The sequence below is a fragment of the Tarenaya hassleriana genome, unplaced genomic scaffold (genome assembly GCF_000463585.1).
Source record: "Tarenaya hassleriana unplaced genomic scaffold, ASM46358v1 Cleome25, whole genome shotgun sequence".
NCBI classification, from domain to species: domain Eukaryota; kingdom Viridiplantae; phylum Streptophyta; class Magnoliopsida; order Brassicales; family Cleomaceae; genus Tarenaya; species Tarenaya hassleriana.
In genome coordinates this window covers 1,321,827-1,344,291 of record NW_010965775.1, presented here as the reverse complement: position 1 = coordinate 1,344,291, position 22,465 = coordinate 1,321,827, and the positions used below count along the sequence as shown (strand labels likewise).

General features: G+C 37.9%; 5 protein-coding genes across 6 annotated transcripts; 2 read left to right on the top strand and 3 right to left on the bottom strand.

The window, feature by feature from the left end:
• The first annotated feature begins 2,140 nt into the window (after positions 1-2,140).
• On the top strand, positions 2,141-5,645 carry LOC104816417 (synaptotagmin-3). The gene is made up of 12 exons (XM_010545240.1): positions 2,141-2,409; positions 3,035-3,133; positions 3,226-3,276; positions 3,369-3,492; positions 3,587-3,705; positions 3,805-3,906; positions 4,006-4,080; positions 4,195-4,271; positions 4,356-4,605; positions 4,702-5,079; positions 5,186-5,314; positions 5,429-5,645. The coding sequence occupies exons 1-12, from the start codon at positions 2,149-2,151 to the stop codon at positions 5,555-5,557; spliced, it is 1,794 nt and encodes a 597-aa protein (XP_010543542.1). The 5' UTR covers positions 2,141-2,148; the 3' UTR covers positions 5,558-5,645.
• Positions 5,646-5,940: 295 nt separating this feature from the next.
• Positions 5,941-12,039, bottom strand: LOC104816416 (kinesin-like protein KIN-14G). Of its 2 annotated transcripts, none has more exons than XM_010545237.1 (20): positions 11,880-12,039; positions 11,708-11,801; positions 11,379-11,536; positions 11,064-11,210; positions 10,730-10,973; positions 10,505-10,593; positions 10,326-10,397; positions 9,963-10,064; positions 9,552-9,626; positions 9,225-9,306; positions 8,983-9,078; positions 8,728-8,901; positions 8,518-8,624; positions 8,188-8,363; positions 7,938-8,102; positions 7,606-7,856; positions 7,242-7,405; positions 6,576-7,096; positions 6,294-6,478; positions 5,941-6,215 (listed from the first exon to the last, which is right to left on the bottom strand). In XM_010545237.1, the coding sequence occupies exons 2-20, from the start codon at positions 11,772-11,774 to the stop codon at positions 6,139-6,141; spliced, it is 2,952 nt and encodes a 983-aa protein (XP_010543539.1). In that variant the 5' UTR covers positions 11,775-11,801; positions 11,880-12,039; the 3' UTR covers positions 5,941-6,138. The 2 variants fall into 2 exon arrangements, with proteins under 2 accessions (XP_010543539.1, XP_010543540.1); XM_010545238.1 differs by having other exon boundaries at positions 6,294-6,475.
• A 422-nt stretch (positions 12,040-12,461) lies between these two features.
• On the bottom strand, positions 12,462-14,180 carry LOC104816415 (protein PHYTOCHROME KINASE SUBSTRATE 4). Its single transcript, XM_010545236.1, has one exon. It carries the CDS (start codon positions 13,872-13,874, stop codon positions 12,588-12,590), a length of 1,287 nt encoding a protein of 428 aa, XP_010543538.1. The 5' UTR covers positions 13,875-14,180; the 3' UTR covers positions 12,462-12,587.
• A 1,338-nt stretch (positions 14,181-15,518) lies between these two features.
• On the bottom strand, positions 15,519-18,374 carry LOC104816674 (probable calcium-binding protein CML49). Its single transcript, XM_010545606.2, has 6 exons — positions 18,366-18,374; positions 17,281-17,704; positions 16,792-16,838; positions 16,515-16,690; positions 16,388-16,406; positions 15,519-16,112 (listed from the first exon to the last, which is right to left on the bottom strand). Exons 1-6 carry the CDS (start codon positions 18,372-18,374, stop codon positions 16,008-16,010), a joined length of 780 nt encoding a protein of 259 aa, XP_010543908.1. The 3' UTR covers positions 15,519-16,007.
• A 166-nt stretch (positions 18,375-18,540) lies between these two features.
• On the top strand, positions 18,541-22,465 carry LOC104816673 (probable sugar phosphate/phosphate translocator At5g04160). Its single transcript, XM_010545605.1, has 5 exons — positions 18,541-18,590; positions 19,747-20,380; positions 20,993-21,096; positions 21,433-21,661; positions 22,115-22,465. The coding sequence occupies exons 1-5, from the start codon at positions 18,541-18,543 to the stop codon at positions 22,259-22,261; spliced, it is 1,164 nt and encodes a 387-aa protein (XP_010543907.1). The 3' UTR covers positions 22,262-22,465.

Genomic DNA, 22,465 nt, shown 5'->3' with positions numbered 1-22,465 from the left:
AACTAAAGGAAATTCCTTTTTCAGTAGATGAATTTTATTTTTACTTTTTTCTCTCTCTAATAGTTAAGGAAGAAATAAAAAAATATCTTTTCAATGACAATAAATTAGTTTTTTTTCCTAAAGAAGATTGAAAACTTTAACACCGACTTAAATCAAACTATGTTACAAGGGGAAAAAAATTCTAATATATCATTTTTATATAAAAAAAACATAAATTAATTGGTTATAAGATAAAATAATTTTACTATGCGAAGCATTTATTTTCTCATATTTCTTAGGCATGTGTGGTTCTAGAGGGATCCGAATATTCATGTTGAATTAGAACTGGTCTAATTTTTTGGATCATACAAATAATATTTGAATAATGTGACGTGGTGTGTGGGTCGTGGATGAAAATAACATTTCGAAATTGGATTATATATTTGCCAAATCAATCAACCCAAATTCATAATGATTCCATATATACACACACACATGCATGTATATATCACATCAACCGAAGTGTCGTGGCAGATTTCGATTTCGTAATTCTTAGTTTGGTAGTTTAGGGTTTAGGGTATCAAAATATATATGTGTGTATATATGTGTATTGTAAGAAATTATATTCGTCGATCATGTTAAAATATGGTATCTGTATATATAGTACTAAAGGAGTATATATATATGTATGTATGTATGTATGTATGTATATATGCTTTGAATATATTCCCACAGATCTCGATGTCTCCTCGACAGATCAAATGAAGTTGATGCGAATCAAGACCCGTTATGTTCTATAAAAAAAATGCAAAATATAATTCTTAATCATTATATTATATGTATTTAAACACAAGAAAACAAATTAATTGTATGTATATATGTATTATGTGTTAAATATCATATCCAACCAAATCGTCGTCGTGCCGTGGCATAAAGATGTCCTATCCTTCTTATCAAAAAAAAAAAAAGAAGACGTCCTATCCTCCAAATAAATATTGACAATTACACGTGGGGTGCATACAATTTATTTATTTATTAATTCGACATTATCTAAATTTGTATATTTGTCTAACACACACACACACACACACACACACACACACACATATATATATATATATATATGAAACGCAAGAATAAATAAAAACATAACTTGTTGGTTTTTGTCTTTGATAGTTAATCAGGTTAATGATATGGAATTGGTCCAGAGATATAACTTTCTTTGCAAAAAGAGTTTGAAAATTCAAAATAACAAGTATAGTTTGATTTTTCTTACTAATTGAAATTGACCGTCGAAATATTTTTATTTTAATGAAATAGTCTAAGTTTTAATTTTATAGTTTAGCGTGTTTCTTATTAGATATAGATTTTTTTTAATCAGTAAATTTAAAACTGAAGGCGTATTAATTGTATTTTCGACTTGTTAAGAATGGTTTTTATTTTATACCTAAATTGGATAATTCATTGTTTTAATGGTCTTATTATTGATTTTTTTAATTTAAAAATAATAGGCATAATATTCGAAAACGTTTTCTTTCTCTATCACTTGAATTTTTTGAAATATTATTACTTGAAAAATGTAAAAGATTTTGTTGTATGAGATTGAGATATATAATAAAAGAATATCTGCATCATATTTATGGATTCTACTTTTATCAACCTGATTTTTATTTATTTTTTGTTATCTTTATTAATAAATAACTGAATTTTCAAAAAATCATATTTTCATATAATCTATTTGATTCGACTCAATTTTATATAAGAAAATAAAATAATTTCTACAGAAATGTAAGAAAAATGTGAATGATAATAAATTGTGAGAATAATTTTCAAAATTTAATTTTCATTAATCTTAATTAGTATATAAATACACACATAAAAAACATGAAAAACAAAACCCATTAAATCGCAAGTGATATTTACAAAACTAGAAAAATCCTGCAAATTAAATTTGGGATCATTTAATATATTTGCCATTAGTATTCATTAAATAAAACCCCAGAAAATTCCAAGGTGATTAGGTGAACCGAACACGAACAACAAGAGAGGGGTATTGACGTCATTTACTATCCAATGGCGTCTCGGTAAATATCTGAAACTCTGGAATAATAAACGAAATAATAAAATAAATACAAATTGCAAAATCCTCGTCCCTCGTTTTGGCGGTTGATGCAGAACGCTCTCATTCGTTACCGTTTCGAGACTCTGATCCCTTCTGGCTTTTTTTTTTTTGTTTCCCTTGTTTTCATTTCTCTCGATCTTCCTCCCTTTGCTTTTTTTTTTGTTCTTTCTTCGTTTTCTCGCTTCCCAATCAAGAGAATGGGGTTTCTCTCCAGTGTGGTGGGGATCTTCGGCTTCGTCATCGGAATCCCCATTGGACTCATCGTGGGTTTTCTCTTTTTCGTCTATTCGAAGCCCACACACGAAGAGGTGATTAACTAAACACTGAAAGCTCTCATCTTGTTCTCCGATTCTTTCTTCAGCTTGTTCATATTCTTGTTTCGAATCCCGTTTCTGGATTCGTTTTGTTGTTTCGCCATCTGGGTACCCATTTTTATTTCTTCGTCTCTTCGATTTATTTGATTAGGTCGATGTATGCGTTGTCTCTGAATCTGCTATGTGTTGATTGATTGCTTCAATGAATGTTTCTCGTCGGAACTGTTCAAGGTGGCGACTTTGGTGTCTCTCTTTGGCTTTTGGATCAACACGAGTGATTTTGATTCGAAATTTTGCTTCTCTGTCTTCTGGGTAGAGATGCTTAATGTTTTTCGATTAGACCAATGCATTCCTTAAGCTGTTCTGTGATTGCCAGTGTTAATGATCACTTTCTTCGATATCATTCTGCATTCTCTGCAGACACATTGAGGTTGTGCACACCGTATTTGCGTTTTCAGACAAATGGTAAAACTGGTCATATAGACGATACTTTATGGATGGCTTCTGTTCTTGTATTCGATCATCTACTGTGTGTGCTTTCATCTTAGAGGATTTTATATTCTGTTTGGAGCACATGCCTTTGTTCCGTTTTGAGCTCTTCTGCTTTTGCATATTGCAGTATCCGCCGGCAAGGCCAATTGTTGAGACTAGCACCAGTGCCCTTCTTGATCTTCTACCAGATATCCCATTGTGGATGAAGAATCCAGATTATGAACGAGTAAGTGATGATCCGTGTAGGATTCAGTTACTTTTGTTTCGTTTTAGTGTCTAAGCTTGACCACTCATTTGATCATCCTTTTGGTTTCTAAGGTGGACTGGTTCAACAGATATCTCTCGTACATGTGGCCCTACCTCGACAAGGTTTTCTCACATTCTGATTCTCATAAGCTTGCAGCCATTGAAGGTCATTTTGCTTCCTGTCTTAAGTTTTGAGTATTTCCCCTCATCTGTAGGCAATTTGTCGAATCATCCGGAGTTCCACAAAACCCATATTTGCTGACTACATTGGGATGTACCTTATTGAATCAATCGAGTTCGAAAATTTGAGTCTTGGAACCCTTCCGCCAACAGTTAACGGCAAGTTCCACCTTGTTTATTTGGTCATTGATCTATACCAAATACACGAAGTTGTTAATCTGGAAATGGGATAATATCGTATTCTTGTTTGTAGGGGTGAAAGTCTACGAGACAAACGAGAAGGAACTAGTGATTGAACCCGTCATTAGGTGGGCAGGCAATCCCAACATTGTTTTGGTGTTAAAGTTGCTCTCTTTTCAAGTTACAGTTCAGGTCAGAAAGAGTGAGATGATGAGATTGCAAAAAGAGAGAAGCCTTACACTTGTAGTTCCATCAGCAAAATTTTGAATCACCCATTATTTCTCTTTGCAGCTTGTAGATCTCCAAGTTTTTGCCACACCACGTGTAGCTCTGAAGCCTCTTGTACCGACGTTTCCTTGTTTTGCAAAGGTTGTGGTGTCATTGATGGAAAAGGTAGCTAAATCTCATACAGGCAGAATCAGAATGCATTTTTCTAGCTAAAATAGCAGATTACAAAGTGAGCAAATTGATGGTTCCTGATTTTGTTTTCAGCCTCACGTTGATTTCGGATTGAAAGTGCTTGGTGGAGATCTCATGTCCATTCCGGGTCTATACCGATATGTTCAGGTGCTGTATCAATGATCATCCTATTTGTAGGAGCCGGATTATGGATCTTAGCTACTCGAGTAAGTTCTGTCATGTTTGTTTAACTATCTTATTTTTGTTGTACCATTTTTTCAGGAAACCATAAAGAAACAAATTGCAAGCCTTTACCATTGGCCTCAAGTGCTTGAAATACCCATTCTTGATGCTTCGACGTAAGTTTCTCAGCAATTAAACTGGGAATGAAATGAGAATCTGTTTCTTTTATCTGATATATCTATATATATACTGCCCCTTAGGGTGGCTGTGAAGAAGCCTGTTGGCTTACTGCATGTGAACATCATACGTGCACGCAATCTACTGAAGAAGGATCTGTTGGGAACTTCAGATCCTTATGTAAAACTTAGCTTGACGGGAGAGAAGCTTCCGGCAAAGAAAACCACCATAAAGAAAAGGAACTTGAACCCTGAATGGAATGAGCACTTTAAGCTCATCGTGAAAGACCCGGTAACGCAAGTTCTTCAACTGGAAGTCTTTGATTGGGACAAGGTTTTGATCTCATTGTCCCTCCTCTTACATTTCGTACTAGTTCTTTTCTTCCCACATCAGTTTTGGTTGGTAAGTTTTGGCCTTTATATTCAACAGGTTGGTGGGCACGACAGACTGGGAATGCAGTTGATACCCTTACACAAACTTACGCCTGGTGAGAAAGTAAGTTTTGTTCTTGACTTGCTCAAGAACTCGAACATCGTCATTCCTCAGGACAAGAAGCGAAGAGGAAGGCTGGAGTTGGAGCTAAGGTACGTACCATTCAGAGAAGAAAGCATGAAGATGGGCAATGAAAACTTGGATCAGTATCAGAGAAAAGAAAGCAGAGGCGAGAAACCATCAGAAAACGATGATTTTCTCAGCCGGGCTGGTCTACTATCAGTTATCATCCAAACAGCTGAAGATATTGAGGGGAAGAAACACACTAATCCTTTTGCCCTTCTTCTCTTTAGAGGAGAAAAGAAGAAAACAAAAGTAACGCACTCTTCTAAACTCTGTATTGTTCTTTACTTGTGTTTTGGTATATGTTTCTTGAGTTATTTCAAGAACCATGAGGGACCCCTCTGGTTATGGGTCACAGATGTTGAAGAAAACCCGAGATCCAAGATGGAACGAGGAATTCCAGTTCACGCTCGAGGAGCCACCGTTGAATGAGAGGTTACGGATCGAGGTCATGAGTAGAGGAACTGGTTTACGCTTTCGCTCAAAGGTAAACAGATCATGCCCTAAACTCTGTCTGAAACTGGCATCAGTTTTTGTTGGTACTCCCTAATGGTTGTGCCCTTCGGGCATTCACTCTTGTTCTGCTTCTTCTTCTGTGTAGGAGCCTTTGGGACATGTAGAGATAAACCTGGACGACGTGGTTGAAAACGGGAGGATCAATCAGAAATACCATCTCATCAATTCAAGGGACGGTGTTATACATGTCGAGATACGGTGGACAACAAGCTGAACCAATCGAAACACTTGTGAATAAAGAACAGAGATTTTGTATTCAGAAATATTGCCTGTGTAAATGATACCAAGTTTACCATAACGTTTCTGATCAACAAGCCGAAATGGCTTCTGGGCCCAACAAGAAAATAGAGGACTATAGATTATGCAACTCTCTCCAATGCTTCTGCAAGTTGATAAATGAATGTATGTATAGTCTGCACAAAAGTACAAACAATACAGACATCCTTTGTGAAAATATACATGGGATTCTGAAGTAAAATTCTGATATATAACTCTGGAAAGTCTCAGGCTGAGATTGCAGCTGTACTCTCTGGCCTTGCATCTGCACTGCTCAATCTAATGACATATTCCTACGACAAGAAGGTTAATCCGCACAACTGTAAGAAATGATGCTTTTATTTAACCATAACACCTGAGTGTGGTGGTACAATCCATGGAATGAGCTTTTCCATTACAGTTAGAACCATCAAAACTTTGAAATCTTATTTACTTGAATGGTTCAAAATCATCTCTTTTCTGAAAATCGTATGCTTTGAGTTCGAGCCAAGCAAAACACCGTGTTCTCCTTAGTTATATCTATAGCCATCTCTTTTCTGTCCTGGATGATGGATGCGTTGGGGGAGGTGTCTTTGCATTTCTTGCATCATTTACATCTAACAAAGTAAAAAAAAAAAGGAAAGTAAGTTTTCTGTTCTGTCCCAAAGAAAGCAAGAACAGAGGCATATAATTACCGTTCTTGATTGGTTTACCCCCGATAGAAGATCTCCGTGATGATCTCTCTGGTCCCAATGGCATTACACCTGTGAGTGATCGGCGCCTAAGCGTCCTTGCATTGCTTGTATGTGGTGACTTTGCATCAATGAAATCATTTGCAACTCTTATGGGCGACCTTGGTTCAATAGCATTTTTCTCTCTTCTGTGGTATTATCACAACGTTGGACAATAGAAATCATCAAGTAATGAAACATTCAGCATCCTGGATATTTAAAAAGACAAGTGTTTTTTCCTCATACCTCTTCTCTGAACCAGTGATCATCTTCCCAATAGTCCTCAGGGACTTCCTTATTTGAGACCCTTTTCCATTTGTCTGAGAATCTGCAGAAAATGTCAGTTCATTGTGCATTACAATTTGTATCTCTTTTCTCGAAGATCTTTGAACAGGTGTTTGCAGTAGCTGAAGTTGAGGTATGCTTGTTCTGCCATCTACTCTCACTGGTCGGTTTTGGTAAGAGCCAGAAGGACTTCGAGGAGCCTTAAGCACTTCTTCTGAATCAAGAAACTGCGTCTTCACAGGCACATTTTCTTTCATGGGGGACTTTGGGCCCTCCAAACTCAATCTTTTAGAACCTTTTCTCTCCTCAAAGTTCCCTTTCTTGGTCATTGTATTGCTGCAGTTCTCTATGCTTAATCTTCTGAGACGGGGAGGAGTTCTTTCCATTGCCGCTATAGGTTTTCCGGAAGGAGATTTTGCCTTCTTTATTCTGTAAGTGCCATATCCTTCCTTGGTAACCAATGCCTTCTTTAGGCTTTCAATCTGAAAATAGGATGCCAAAACGTTAAACAAGTAGATAAATCTCATGTCAACAAGAAACAAACTTTCCTTGTTGTATAGCTGCTAAAAGAGGGTCCGTTTGAGAATGATGTTACAACCATCTCCCGACAAGAACAATATTGTTTACCTGTTCCTTGAGTAGCACGATCTCTCTACTCTCTTTTTGTGCACAAGCAGCTCCAAGTTCCACAGTTGAAACTCTTTGTGCAAACTTCAGAGTACTGATTGTTTCGCCGAAAGAATCTTCCTCAGGACTCAAATGAGCAAACATTAATGTTTTAGCCTGACCACCTAAAATGAAAACATGACGGAGAGTTTATTAACATCAATGATTCAAATGCGATCCAGTAACGGAAGCAAAGACATAAATCTTTTTTTTTTTGTTAAATCATATTAATCTTTCTTAGGAGAAAGAGATGCAGTATCATATCACAAGAGAGAAAAAGAAGGCAAAAGCATGAGAAGGAAGAGACTTGAATAAGACAGTAAACCTAATGAGTCTTGAAGTAAAAGAGTCAGCTTGCTGTTTCGATATGGGATGTGAGAGCTCTTCTGAGCCAAAGCTGAGATCAAATCTCCTAAACAAGCAAGAGACTTGTTGATGTACTGTGCTTCCTTAAGTCTCTCTCCTGTAACTTCTGATTTATCCACTCTCTCGCTTCCTGCAAGGTCCACCAGATGTAAGCAACTCCGGAGAGTGGCCCCTGATGTATCTTTTCCACGTACATGCACTGTAAGGATACTGCGAGTACCCGATTCATCACTTCTTGAATCAGTAACTCCATAATTCTAAATGTGTGGTACTTAATTTTGTTTTAATTACCTGTGAGACCGACTACTTTGGTTGTTCATGGACGTGGAGCTAACAGAACGATTAACTTCACCAGCCTCCATCAGCTTGATGACATCCATGGTAGATTTCACAAAATGCATTGAAGCATCTGGAAGACTCAGGCCATCCTCGCTTGAGCAACTCCGAATTTTTAATGTTCATATAGTCAAGAAGAAACTCTAGATATTTGATATGAGAATACTTCATTAAAATTGAAAATACAGCAGCCATGAAAGGATATTTAGTGGATGAAGAATTTTCTGCAAGAAGGTCCCGCACTTGTTCATTGTATATCTCTACCATTTGGACATAAATCTCATATGTCATGATGTCCCTCCTTTTATCACTTATTAGAAAGAGGTCATTGAGAGCCAGATAGTTAATACCCATTTCTATAGCTCTGTCTGGTGGACCACTCTGTAATAAGATAAATATTTTAGTTGGTAGATGGCTTCCAAGTAAAAAGTAAAAAAAAAAGAAAAGAAAAAGAGCTGGAGTAGCAAGATGTATGTAATCGATATATATACACATATGAAAGATGTGATAATCCATTCGGTATAGAACTTAGTACCATCGTGTATGTTTTCCCTGACCCTGTTTGGCCATATGCGAAGATGCAAACGTTATAACCATCCATCACCGATCTAACCAATGGTCGTGTCTCTTTGAATACATCATCTGTGCACAAGAATAAGAAAGTTTTATGGATATAATACCAAAAGAAAATCAGAATGAACTGAAACATAAACTCACAACCTTTGCTGAAGTTGCGGAAATTTACCTTGAGTTGCTGATGGACCAAACACGTGATTAAACCGAAACATTTTTCTTGCATCTTTCCGAGGCTTTGATGGATCTAAAACAACTAAAGAGCCATCTTCACCTATAGAATCTACTACTCCTTTCCAATTACCATTGAAGATTGGTCTAACTCTGCAGTAAACTCTTATACTTCCTGCAAATTTTAGAATGCTTCAAGGCCCTACAAGAAAACATATCAAATTAACTGCTCCTTCGGTCTCAAAACTGTTATTACCTTTTAAATCTTGCACCATGTTATATAATTTCCGGTTCTCTTCCACCACCTTTTGATATCCACATGCAGCTGATGACATCTCTTGAACCCGATTCCCTGAGTGTAAGAAGGACGTGATAGCAACAATATTGAAGAAGAACAAGAAACCGTTTACATTTTAAAAATAAGCCTTATATCAAAGAGAAAGGACAAAAAATTGCACAAAAACGTAAAGACAGGAAAACCCAGAAAATAAAACTAACCTAGTTCCTTCAAGTCTCTTTGCAAATGAAGCTGAAAATTCTCAAAGTCTTGCTTGGTTTCTGAAAACAAAGTCTTGAGATCCTGTGAACAAGATGAAGAATCAGAATATAATAAATTAGGAACCAATACTCTAACACAAACAATTAAGCATTGAAGTTGATAAAGAGAGAATGAATCATCCCGGATAAGAAAGAACTCGTGACACAAACTTGGAGTGAAATTGTTTAAAGAGTGCACCAAAGGTGACGGAATTGAGAAAGACACTAGTCTTCGTTGATCAAACCTAGCGGAACTTCATCATAAGCATTGCATAAAAGCAAACCTACCGCAAGTCCCTTTTCTTGTGTTCTCAGTAAACGCTTGTGGTTGCATTTGCCTTTTTGTGGGCAAGTTCTACAGCACTGAGAAACAACAAAAGAATTGTTTGTCAGAGTAAATTCCTTAACTTGTGCATGAACACTTGTAGGCCAGGAAAAAGAGAAAGTACTTTACAAGCAGTTGGTTTTACAAACATGTGAAAGAGAACACTGACAACCAGAAAGAGAAGAAAACAATGAAGAAAAAGAAAGAACAGAAGTCATGTGCAAACACAAAACACATAGACATGTGAGACATAGGGAAAAGACTTGAGAAAATGGGTCATGAAGATGTATTGCAACAATGTTCATGTTTAGCAGAAACATTATGCAAGTCTTAATGTATCTCAAACATGAAAAAGAGAGAGGAAATGAAAAAACCTGGTATTCTTCATGAAAAGATAACTCCCCCAGGGGCATAGATTTCAAACCTGATGGTGTGCAGTCATCTTCTTTGAGAAAATCCGTTAAGAAGGAACGAAGCTGTTTATCAACATTGAAGCGCAGATTCCATTAGTTATGTTCCAATCTATCAAAGCTAGATTTGTCTTCTTTGGAGATGTCAGATTAGATCAATTCATTCAAACCCATTTGAGTCCACGATTCCACAAGGCAGCGTACATTTGCTGTTTTTCAAACTTTTAATCAACCCAGCTGCAGATTGTAGCATGTAAATGTTTGACTTTTAAACGATAAAACCTACAGTTAACCTCTGGCGACTCCATACAAAAGTTCTCAACTCACCTCTGGGGACCCTAGTCCTACTTTGTCATTTACGAAACTTGCAATGATTTTCTTGAAATATTCTCTTGAATTCTGCAATCCATAGAACACCATTGAGTGAAACAAGTTCATAACTGTTTAAAGTATAAAAAATCAGAACATCCACATACAGAAAAATGCTGCAGAACTGTTTAACTTACCTCGCTACCGATAGCAAGAGAAGTACGATTCTCATCAGTGTTTTCCTTGGATTCAATTATCTCACCAACAAGCAACTTCGCTATGACATCTACAAGTATTCATTCCAAAACAAGTAGAAAAGGAAAATATCATGTAAAGCCGAGAATTTAAGTTTCACATTCCAAATAAACAACTAGAATGTCACCTCATGGTGAGGCTTTAATGGAGGGAAACATAGATCACACCTTTAAGTTTATTGCTTTCATCATCTTTGAACTCTTTTCCGTCGCGAAAAGAGGGCATGTCCAAATGCCTAGACGATTTCGAAGCAGTTTGCTGCTGGATCTTAGTGGCAGAATACTGAGCCGTAGGAGTTTTAATGTGCTTATAAGATCCATTGCCACTGCTTGTTAGCTTCCACTCGTTATACGCCTTAAGACCCAAAATGCAATCCACAACCTTGGCTACTGATCCAGACTCTAGATCATCCTGTAACATAACATGTCGAATTCAATTACACAATAGCGAAAAGATCATCACTTCATGTTGTGGAGTTCAGAAAAATAATACAATATTTACCTTTTCGAGATCAGAAGCTTCAAAAGCTGGCAGATTTAAGTCTTCCAATGCCACAAGAAAATTTCGGACATTTTCAAAGTATTGATAAGCAGCAGGAGGCTGATACTGAGGGATAAATGATTCCATATTCGAATAATTCTCCACAACCTTATGTAAAATTGAAAAGAAAAAAAATGCAAGACATCACCAAGAGCTCATTCACAACACTAATCCATTGGATTTATTCACTGTCTCGAAATCATCCCGAAAAAGATACTAAACAACAAAACTGTTCCATGCCCAATAGAGGATTCTGAGTAAAGAAAGCAAAATTACCTTTGAAACAGCGCCAGGGTGAATCTTGTTAATCGCATTACATAGTATAAGTCCATTTCTCAGGCAAGAAATAAACTCTCTCTCCGACGGCTTAGTCGAGATACCGAGTGGACCCACTGTGGAATGAAGCCATTCCACGGCTTGAAATCGCCTCATTCCTGCGAAAGCAACAGACAATCAACCCGAGGGGGATCAAAAACAGAGAATTTGGGTTTCCTTTTCGTTTTCCTTTGTAACCAAAAAGGAAAATTAGGCCACTTTCTCAGAATCCAAACAGAACAAGAACGCAGAAGAAGACAAAGAGACAAGATTTCACAAGGGTCACGAACCCGCTTCCTCGGCTCTTCTTGAGGCCAAATTAAAGTCATGCGATCCAGTTCTCAAGCTCGTCATCATAACCCACTTCTCGTTTTCTTCCCGAAACTGTCACATTGAATCAAGATTTCAAAAACTTCAAAAAGAATCGACAAAGGAAACAAATCAAGAGATGATTAGACATACAAATTCTCGAAGCCCCTAAGAAGCCCAAACGAAAACCCTAGAAAGGACGAGAAAATGGGAGTACGAGAGAGAGAGAGAGATCGATGATTTCTCTTTCCGGTTCTTGATTTTCTGTGAAATCTGTGTTAAATGCTTCTTCGATTTGAAGCTCTGGCTCGGGTTAAATCATAACCTAGGAGGAAAAATTGTAACGTTACACTTCGACATAGTGTTTTGAATTCAAATGTTTAGAGAACACATCTCAGCCGTCCAATGCCATGTGAGAGAATTCAGACCAACGGACTCGATTTTCTCGGAGATTGGCTTCAATTTTATTCTCTTTTTATTGGGCCTTGAGTCTGGGCCTTGAAATTTACCAATGTTGGGATATTTATTAATCATCACTAAAGTACAATTAATTGTAAAACAAATTCGCCTCCAATAATTGCTGATTAGTAGGGCCTCCCAAAATCTTGGATAATCAAATCCATATCTAATCCTATTGATAAAACTTAAATCAAAATGAAATTTGAAAAATAAATATTTAGTATATTTTTTAATTATTTTCGTGAAAAAATTAAGATATATCCTAAACCCGAGAAATTTTTCAAAGGGAGAAAAATTAAAACCGAATTCATAAATGATTTCAAACAACGAGACAGATAATAACATGAAGAGATTCATATAAAAAAAATAAATGGGAATTGAAGAAAGAGAGATTATATTATCCTAAACCCGAAACGAGGTGGATTTCATATCCAAAATCGGTCGATTCACAAAGCTTAGTTGAACTTTTTCCGCGACTGCGTTTGGAACGCCAACGCTCTTTCCTTCCACCTGCCGCTGACCGCCGCTCACCATGACCGCTTTCTCGCAGCGGCAGCTCAAAAACGCGTTCCCGGCCGTTCTTCTCTTACCGCAACCGCCGGATGCCAGCGATGCCAAGTTGGCAGCCGCAGCGTCTGCAACCGCAACCGCAACAGCTGGTTCTGCGGTCGTAACACTCCACGTGACGCTGGCCTCACTCGGCTCGTAACCGTACTCCGTCGCTGAATCGTCCATCGAATCGCCGGGACCGGCGCGTGGAGCACACGGGCGAGACGTGGAGAAGCTTTCGATCTCGAAAAGATCGGAACTGGCGTCACTGGCCGCATCTTCGTCTTTGCTCACTTTGGGACTTGCTGTCGGATTCGGAACAGGTTTGGTCGTTTGTTCAGACGATGGAGGGGTCAGAATCGGGAAGCTGAAACCGCCATTGGAAGTTCTCGATTCTCTAGCCGAGTCATCGATGGATTTCAACCCGCGAATCATGACAGGGTTCGAAGGGATCGTTACTCTGATCGGATCGGAGGAAGAAATCGTCTGATGATGAACGCCCGTCATCGTCCGGGTCGGGGTGCTTCCGGTCAAAGAAACGGGATTCACGCTCACCTGAAGGATCCGATCAGGGGAATGGGGTTTGGTCTCGACAGTTCTTGACCTGTTCTCTTGGACTTGAACTGATTTGGCGCTCGAACAAGGACAAGATCTGCGTCTGAAAAGCCATCTGGGTCCGGAAGAAGATCCTTTCTTGATGGTCCCCCGGTTTTGATCTTTGTCGGAAACTCGGTTACTGTCTCGAGAGAGTTTGGCGAGCAGTCCGGTCTGACTGTTCCAACTGGCTTCAGAAGAAGCCGTATGTCCCGCGGGAAAAGACGCACTGTAGGAAGAAACATTGGCGGAAGAAGCAGAGGAGAATCTCGGAGGATTCAAAGCAGAATCCTTAAGGCAGTGACCAGTTGCGGTTTCGCTGAAGTACTTGCGAGCATCGAAGATACTTAACTCTGCTTCTTCTTCTTCTTCTTCTCGCTCTTGTTCTCGATGTTTTTCGTCTGGCTTGAGATACGAGGAAAAGGAGACGTCGATGTTGTTGGATTTTTGCAGGAACTTGACGTAAGGATCGAGGGTCGGGTTGGTGGAAACAGAGGAGACACCGTTCAAACGCTTAGCCACGACAGTCACCGAAGTTTCCGCCATAGACGGTGGGAAAAAAAAAAGAGAAGCTTTTCTGTTCTGCAGAAGAAACAGGGATCAGTTTCAGTTCACTACTTCAGTGTGCTCTGTCATGTCTCTGTCTCTGTGTTTCTGACCATGTGGTGTGTATGTATATATATATATATATATATATACACACACACACATAGATTTATGTGGGGAAAATTACTGGTGCAGAAGTTCATTGTCTGAGACTGGAGTTGTAGCCCCCACCTCAAGTTCAATTCTATCAAACTGTTCATGAATAATTTGTGGTGATTCTTGTTGCTGGGCCAATTCCAGATAACATTTTCATCATGTTATATAAAAAAAAATATGATCATCAATATATTATATAAATAGAATTCGCAGACTGATTCACATCCATAAATATATTACCAACGGTTGATATCCGACCCAAAAAAAAAAGTAAGTGGAAAATTCGCTCAAAATTTTAGATTTTTTTTTATAATCCGAAAATTCACCGTAATTTCATCTTTGTCCCATGTTTTATCGGTTTGGGTTGATTTTTTATTGATAGCCTGTAAACCGTACGAAATCTGAGAGTGAACCTGGATATAAAAACCGAACTCCATCACGAAGGTGTAAAAGTTGTTTCTGCGCCCCATTTCAGAGATCGGGAGCTTGTTTGTTTCCATGCATGTGGATGCTGCATTATTATGTTCTTCGATGTTCCATGCAAAAACACCAAAGGGGGACCCATGAGAGGAGACAACAAATCCGAGAGAGCTTAACTTCGAATCCGACAAGGGAAGGGGAAGAGATCATATCAGAAGATAAGAGGAATCGTTGTAAGAAGAAGAATATTATTATTTTTTATTTTAAAAAATGTTTTATATATATATATATATTTCTTCTGTTTTAGAGATGATGACAGAGAAATGGAGCGAAACAGGATTAGGGTTCATAAGCTGTCATCTCCTGGTTTTTTCCACTTAGATCGATCGCCATTCTGCTATGATTGGAACCTATCTTGTCTGATCGTAAAGATGACATGTCTCCTTCTCATTCCTTCATTCTTTTTTTTCCTCCATTGTTTTTGAAGGGTTTGAATTATTCTATTGAAAATTAAAAAGTCTATTATGTGAAATATTTCAAAATGCATGGAAATCAGTCTCTTTTTTATAACATTTGTCTTCATAAAACGTTATTGATAATCTGGTGTAATATGTAATACAGAAAAGTAAATATTTAGCTGTGAATTTAGAGACTTTTGACGAATTTGTGATTTTAAATTGATTAAAATATAATATTACGTGATCAAAATTTTAGATAATCTCTTTATCTAACAAAATTACAAAACATTTTTTTTATTTTATATTATATTATATAAAATATGGATTATATACAATACATTTAATATCTTTCAATCTATTTTTTCTGAATTTTATCAATTAATCTTTTCAATGATTACTCGAATATGTTCAGCATCTTTGTATATAAATGGGTGTATCGTATAATATTTGAAAAGCGTTGAGAAGAATATTTTCCTCTAGCCAGTCCATCACTATATCTTAAAAGCAATATCTATTTCATCATCAATCCGTTATGGTTACATATAGATGTAGACACTTAAGATGAAGAAAATTGATATAATTCCCATATGATAAAATTAAATATATCATAAATATTTAAAAAAGCATGATTTTAAAGGGATGGTTGATGACATGAGAACTCGATCTTTGCATTTCGGATATCGATTGTCAATATCCACACACGGGTTTATATGAGACAAGAGGACAGATGTCATTGTATTGACAGTGATCTCTTGCATTTTCTTCATTACAACTCTTGCATAGCAGCTCTGGCCCTCGTCAAGCCCGTATTATATTTCTTGAATCAAATCAGATGCGAGGACTCATCATAAGACACTAGTCTCGGTTTATTTCGCGAGTATTAAGAAAAGAAACAAGCTCATCCCTAGACTTGCATATCAGGCAAGAACAGCATGAGATCCGAGGAAATGGGAAAACGCCAGATTGGTTTTTCCCATGGAAATCCGAATACACATTCTTAACAAAGAAAACAAGAATTCGAGCATTCACGCGGTAAAAACCTGTTCAAAGAAAACCCGAGAAAGTGAGGTAAGGAATATTACCTCCGCAACCTTCCTCCTTATGCGACGAGGAAAGGAAGAACGGTGAGCATGAAGGCTTCGTAAGTGAACGTAGCCGAGCCAGAGTATGACGTATCTTTCTCCTTGAACTTCTCCGTCAGTCCCTGCAGTTTTCCCAATCATTTATATTCAGCTACAATGGATAATGAATCCATTTGACAAAATTGGAGCAAACAGGGATGATGAATCCATCATTGATGACCTTTATATTATACCCTAACCCCAGGAGACAATTCTATGTTCAGGAAAGGAAGAAACTTGAATTCAGATGCCACTGATTAGATTTCAGTCTCTATCGATACAACCACTTAGTCCAATTTCATATCAAAAACCCAAATGGCATAACACATTGATGGGGGTAAACAGATAGATGATGTACCTTGACCGTTAAGCAGCACCTGCATAAAAAGGCAAAACGGAATTTCCGGAAACATTAGCAAAGATCTGGCATTGAATTGAGAATGCGAAAGGATAGCGAAAAAAAAGAAGAAAAGAATCTAGCATACTCGATGAAGTTATCATATTCGATGGCTCTGTTCTTGCCTCCACTTTTGTCAAACTTGGAAACCAGCAGATCCAAGACCACAGGCGACACGGAAAAGCCGAGGCTCAAGAGTGCATCTCTCAGCTCGTTCACATCTATCCTACCGCTCCTGTCCTTGTCAAATCTCTCGAAAATGGACTGACCAATTCCCAAAAACCAACATACAACAATCTCGCCATTTTAAGCCAATAACATCGACTAATAGTTTTTCATAAACACTATTACGCACTTGAACTTACCCTCCAGCTCTGAAGACTGTAAAATAGCGAAGTGAACTCCTTTGGACCTGCGACAATGGATTATCAGAGTCGACAGCACAATTTTATTTCAGAAATGAAAGCTCAATCCAAAGCCAGGCTATGCAAGAATCATTCTTTATTATCACAACTACAATTATAATAATATTAATAATCGAAGATTCAGCATATAATTGAAGGGAATGCGTGTGCACTTAGTTCACGGCAAGTCCATAAATGGAAGCTTGGTCAATTAGCCAACATGCCATAGAAAAATCCCTAAAACCTAACCCCATTAAATTAAAGAGAAAAAAAAACTAGAACTTCGATGAAGCAGATTCTTGGTTACGATTTCAAGGAGCTAAGCTCATATCCGGATGGTTCAAAGGCCTAATTCGAGTTCTGGTTAGAGAATTAAACCACAATAATATTATAATCTGCGTCGTTTCGAGTGGAATTCCGGCAAAATTCGAAGAAACTAGAAACGCTCACCGATCTTCCTGACGTTGCTGTTGGTGAAGAGATACATGAGAAGATGAACCGTTCTCAAGCTGAAGCTCTGATTATACGTAGAGAGAGCACCCTGAAGCTCCTTGTCGTCGATGAACCCACTCCCATCCTGATCCGCCGCCTGGAAGCAAGCCACGATATTCGGATCCGTCCCCGGAGGAAACGCCGACGGAATTAACGACGCAAACGGACTCCCATAAGGCCCCGGCCCCGGCGGAGGAGGACCTCCGTAACCGCCGTGCCCCGACGGAGCTCCGTAACCGCCGTACCCCGACGATGGAGGAGGAGGACCGCCATAACCGCCGTGTCCGGAAGATCCCGAGAGAGAGAGAGAGATCGATGATTTCTCTTTCCGGTTCTTGATTTTCTGTGAAATCTGTGTTAAATGCTTCTTCGATTTGAAGCTCTGGCTCGGGTTAAATCATAACCTAGGAGGAAAAATTGTAACGTTACACTTCGACATAGTGTTTTGAATTCAAATGTTTAGAGAACACATCTCAGCCGTCCAATGCCATGTGAGAGAATTCAGACCAACGGACTCGATTTTCTCGGAGATTGGCTTCAATTTTATTCTCTTTTTATTGGGCCTTGAGTCTGGGCCTTGAAATTTACCAATGTTGGGATATTTATTAATCATCACTAAAGTACAATTAATTGTAAAACAAATTCGCCTCCAATAATTGCTGATTAGTAGGGCCTCCCAAAATCTTGGATAATCAAATCCATATCTAATCCTATTGATAAAACTTAAATCAAAATGAAATTTGAAAAATAAATATTTAGTATATTTTTTAATTATTTTCGTGAAAAAATTAAGATATATCCTAAACCCGAGAAATTTTTCAAAGGGAGAAAAATTAAAACCGAATTCATAAATGATTTCAAACAACGAGACAGATAATAACATGAAGAGATTCATATAAAAAAAATAAATGGGAATTGAAGAAAGAGAGATTATATTATCCTAAACCCGAAACGAGGTGGATTTCATATCCAAAATCGGTCGATTCACAAAGCTTAGTTGAACTTTTTCCGCGACTGCGTTTGGAACGCCAACCCGCCGTAACCGTAGCCATGGCTCGGAGGAGGGTAACCACCGGACATCGATCACCGTTTTTTTTTTTTTGTGTAACTAGAGATGGAACGCGATAGTAATTGTCATTGAGCTGCGTCAGATATTTACATATATACAGAACGAAGGAGATTAAGAGTTTAGGCTTTGAACTCCGAATATTTACGGAAATGCCACAGAGGAAAAAAGTCTACAACACTACTTGTACGCGTAATGAAGGGTAGAACTGTAAATATGTGGCCAACATTGGTAGGCACTGCACACGTAAGCTCGAACCTTCGCCTCCACCGACCACGTTCATGTATGCACCTTTTTAAGAAAAATAAAGTGAACGGACTTTTACAAAAATCTAATTCTAATTAGGAAAAGAGTTATATTTTTTCCAATAAAACAGGCTTTAGACACATAATTTTAGTATTTAAAATATGAAATAAATAATTTCTTCATTCACTATTCTGAATAAATTACTTTGAAAAATATTCTTTCACAAATCATAATAACACAAGAAAATTCACTACAAAATTATAAGTTGGGAAAAAAAAATTAACCATTACACCAAATTAGAAAAATATTAGAAAAAGACTATAAAATCCAAATACCTAAAAGTAAATTGTCTCTAAGCCCACTTAATGCCTTTTTCTTAATACAATCCGTTTTTGTTCCTCTGATTTTCAACTTTTTTGTTGTAATTATAAAAACAAAGAAAAAAAAATTCAACGGAATGTATTTTAGTTCAATCTTTATCCATAATTCGAATTTAAAATAAACCACATCGAATTTCGTTTATTTATTCCCAAATTTAACCTATAAATTAGGGATATAAATTGATGAAAAACTTTAATTTTGTATTAAAATGCATGATATTTATAAACAGATATACTACTTATTTTATTTTTCTCTAAAATATTTTAGTCAGTATAATATCTGTGCCGCATTAAAAGGTATGATACTTACAGAAAGATATAAGATCACATCTGTTTTATTCAAATTATTTGTCTCAAAACTATTTCAGTAATGTATCCAATCTATATTGGCAGTTTGTTTCAAAATTCATGATTTCATTCCAGTTTGTATATACATGCATATATATATATATTGATGTTTAATATCAGAATCAATTTGAAATTGGCTCTTTTGACTTAAATTTCCATAAAATCTCATTTTTTGCCATAATTATTTTTATTTTATAAAAATTCAGTTGATTCAACAATAACAAAGAATACAATTTATACTTCATTTAAAAAATGCTAAATATTGGAAGATTTTCTATTAAAAAAACGGATTATTTGTGTGAATTTTGAAATTAAAAGGGTATATATATCGAATTAAATAATCTCAGACAGTATATATAACGCTTCAAAAAATAAATGCCAAAGAAAAGAAGCAACAGTTATTGAAGCATTTAAAAGAGAGAGAAAAGAAAAGAAAAGTTTCATCTGGGCTTTCTTCGTTGATGGTCGAGGAGGTTGGGAGCTAATCTCTCTCTCGTTTTCTTCCGTTTTCTCCCCCAAGGAATCCAACCAAATACGAAGGCAAAAACCAGATCGCGGGTCGAAAATGTCGTCTTCATCGCCGAAGAAGCAAACCCTTTTCCTCTCTTCTCTGATCATCCTCTGGTATTCGTCCAACATTGGTGTTCTTCTCCTCAACAAGTTCCTCCTCTCCAATTACGGATTCAAATTCCCAATCTTCCTCACAATGTGTCACATGTCCGCTTGCTCGATCCTCAGCTACGTCTCCATTGTCTTCCTCAAGCTTGTTCCTCTCCAATCTCTCAAATCTCGCTCTCAGTTCCTCAAGGTCTCGACCCTTAGCATCGTCTTCTGCGGCTCCGTCGTTGGTGGCAACATCTCCCTCCGTTACCTCCCCGTCTCGTTCAACCAGGCCGTCGGCGCTACGACGCCGTTTTTCACCGCCCTCTTCGCCTATATCATGACCTTCAAGAGAGAAGCTTGGGTCACCTATGGCGCTCTCGTCCCCGTTGTCGCCGGTGTCGTCGTCGCAAGTGGGGTATGCTTTTTCTCTTCTTAATCTTGTAATTGTTGGATGTTTGTGTGTTGATATGTGTTCGTTCCTTGGTTTCACGATTGTCGGATTCTGGGTGTTGTCAGTGATTTCAGGCTCCTAGATTTCGGAATAAATTCCGCTGTCTGATCCGCTGTTAGATAGGAGCATTGACGAAAAGTGCAAGAAAGGGGAAAAGGGTCAAATGTTTGTGTTGCAAGAATGTCTGGATATTTGTGTTCCGCCTGTCTGAGAATCTTCCTTGATTATGCATCTGTGGTATTACGTTGAGTTTTCGTTTAACTGTAAAAGGCTAGAGCTTGAATGTAGAAAAACTCCTGAATTAGCTAAAGTTTTAACCTTTTATGGATTTCTGAGGTGGGAAATTTGGTAGATCCCCAATTTCTAAGAACAAATTGCATATCCTGTTAATCTTGTGGTGCACATTCTTACTTTGTCCTAACAAGGTGTTATCTTGTTTTGTGTTTGGTTCTTTTAGAGGTTATCGAGTCGTTCTACCATGTTATTGTTCCGTTTGTTGATTCATTTCATTTGTGGAGAGAAGGTTCATCCATTCTGTATGTGTGATCCTGATGTAGAACACCTCTCTGGTGGCAGGGTGAGCCGAGTTTTCACTGGTTTGGATTCATTATGTGCATTAGTGCAACGGCAGCAAGGGCCTTCAAATCGGTCCTTCAGGGCATCCTTCTTTCTTCTGAAGGGTAAATCTAACTACTTTGCGTTTGTTTGTCGACTCTTGTCGGTTGTCATGAGAGAGTTAGATTCTGCCACCAGTCGGATGAACAAATCAAGAAGCTCTGTTTACCTAATCTAGAGAACCCTCGTAAATGAAAATAGTCCTTCGGGTCGAGATCCATTAGAATACCATGTTATATACTTGTGATGTTAGATTTTATGTTAAATATTTCCTGGAAACTACATATTTCCGAGGAAAGTTGTATATCTCTGGGTGAGAAACTGATAGATTCTTTGGCCAATCTGATGTCCACCTACTACTTCATACTAGATGTCTGAGCTCTCTTTTATTCCGTCTACAGGGAAAAATTGAACTCGATGAATTTGTTGTTGTACATGTCCCCGATTGCCGTCATAGCCCTTTTGCCCGTTACGCTTATTATGGAGCCTGATGTGATCAGTGTAACTCTATCACTCGGAAGACAGCATCAGTACATGTGGGTGCTTCTTCTGCTTAATTCAGCAATGGCGTATTCAGCCAATTTGTTGAACTTTTTGGTGACCAAGCACACCAGTGCACTTACCCTCCAGGTACCTCTCTCTCTCCAAACCAGTTTCCTTTCCTGCATTGATCATCCTAATTTGGAGTGCTCTCTATGTTCCATATCCAAGTAGAGATTTTACGGTAGATTCCCTCGCATGTTTCTGCCTGCAACTTTTGATCATTACATTCACCGTGTGCTCTCCTGTCTCCTCATATAGGCTGTCTATTTGGCTTAGCTCTTGTAAATTCCATAAACATCTCTTGTATTGGAACTGAAAGCTGAAGGGAAACTACCAAAGGAGGACCCTTGAACTTGCAAGATTTTAGTCACTAGAATGGTATCCTCCTCTGAAGTCAGTTTAGGTCTCGTTTGTTCGTTTTTCGTTGAAAAAAAAAACCCCGCAATCATATAGTCCATAGAAGATCATATAGGGTTCATCCGGTTTTTGAATCTTGAGCTGGGACAGCCTTGAAAATCTTTCGTCTGTTGCTTCTTCCAGGTGCTTGGGAATGCGAAAGGAGCAGTGGCGGTGGTGATATCGATCCTTCTCTTCCGAAATCCGGTCACTGTGATGGGAATAGGCGGATACACCATAACCGTGCTGGGCGTGGTTGCTTACGGAGAGACCAAGCGGAGGTTTAGATGATTAATTCATATGTATGTATGGCTCTTGGTAGGAACTTTGACTTGGACCTCAAAGTCAAGGCATTGGTAATGATGATTTTTTTTTTCTTTTGGTGTAAACCCTCGAGAGAGATGAGAATTTCTCAAGAGTGATTTTTGTATCTACCCTATATACATACGTACATACATACATACATATAGATACGTACGTGCATCTCTATGTTTC

Coding starts and splice junctions, on each gene's coding strand:
- LOC104816417 (XM_010545240.1), top strand. CDS start 2,149: ATGCAGAACGCTCTCATTCGTTACCGTTTCGAGACTCTGATCCCTTCT. Junction 3,134..3,225: donor AGAATCCAGATTATGAACGA/GTAAGTGATGAT, acceptor TTGGTTTCTAAG/GTGGACTGGTTCAACAGATA. Junction 3,907..4,005: donor TGGTGTCATTGATGGAAAAG/GTAGCTAAATCT, acceptor TTTTGTTTTCAG/CCTCACGTTGATTTCGGATT.
- LOC104816416 (XM_010545237.1), bottom strand. CDS start 11,774: ATGATGACGAGCTTGAGAACTGGATCGCATGACTTTAATTTGGCCTCA. Junction 8,103..8,187: donor GAAAATTCTTCATCCACTAA/ATATCCTTTCAT, acceptor GACTATATGAAC/ATTAAAAATTCGGAGTTGCT. Junction 7,406..7,605: donor TTTACTTCAAGACTCATTAG/GTTTACTGTCTT, acceptor TTTTCATTTTAG/GTGGTCAGGCTAAAACATTA.
- LOC104816415 (XM_010545236.1), bottom strand. CDS start 13,874: ATGGCGGAAACTTCGGTGACTGTCGTGGCTAAGCGTTTGAACGGTGTC.
- LOC104816674 (XM_010545606.2), bottom strand. Junction 16,839..17,280: donor CAGCAACGTCAGGAAGATCG/GTGAGCGTTTCT, acceptor CCATTGTCGCAG/GTCCAAAGGAGTTCACTTCG. Junction 16,691..16,791: donor ACAGTCTTCAGAGCTGGAGG/GTAAGTTCAAGT, acceptor GGAATTGGTCAG/TCCATTTTCGAGAGATTTGA.
- LOC104816673 (XM_010545605.1), top strand. CDS start 18,541: ATGCCACAGAGGAAAAAAGTCTACAACACTACTTGTACGCGTAATGAA. Junction 18,591..19,746: donor ACTTGTACGCGTAATGAAGG/GTAGAACTGTAA, acceptor TAAATGCCAAAG/AAAAGAAGCAACAGTTATTG. Junction 20,381..20,992: donor GTGTCGTCGTCGCAAGTGGG/GTATGCTTTTTC, acceptor CTCTGGTGGCAG/GGTGAGCCGAGTTTTCACTG.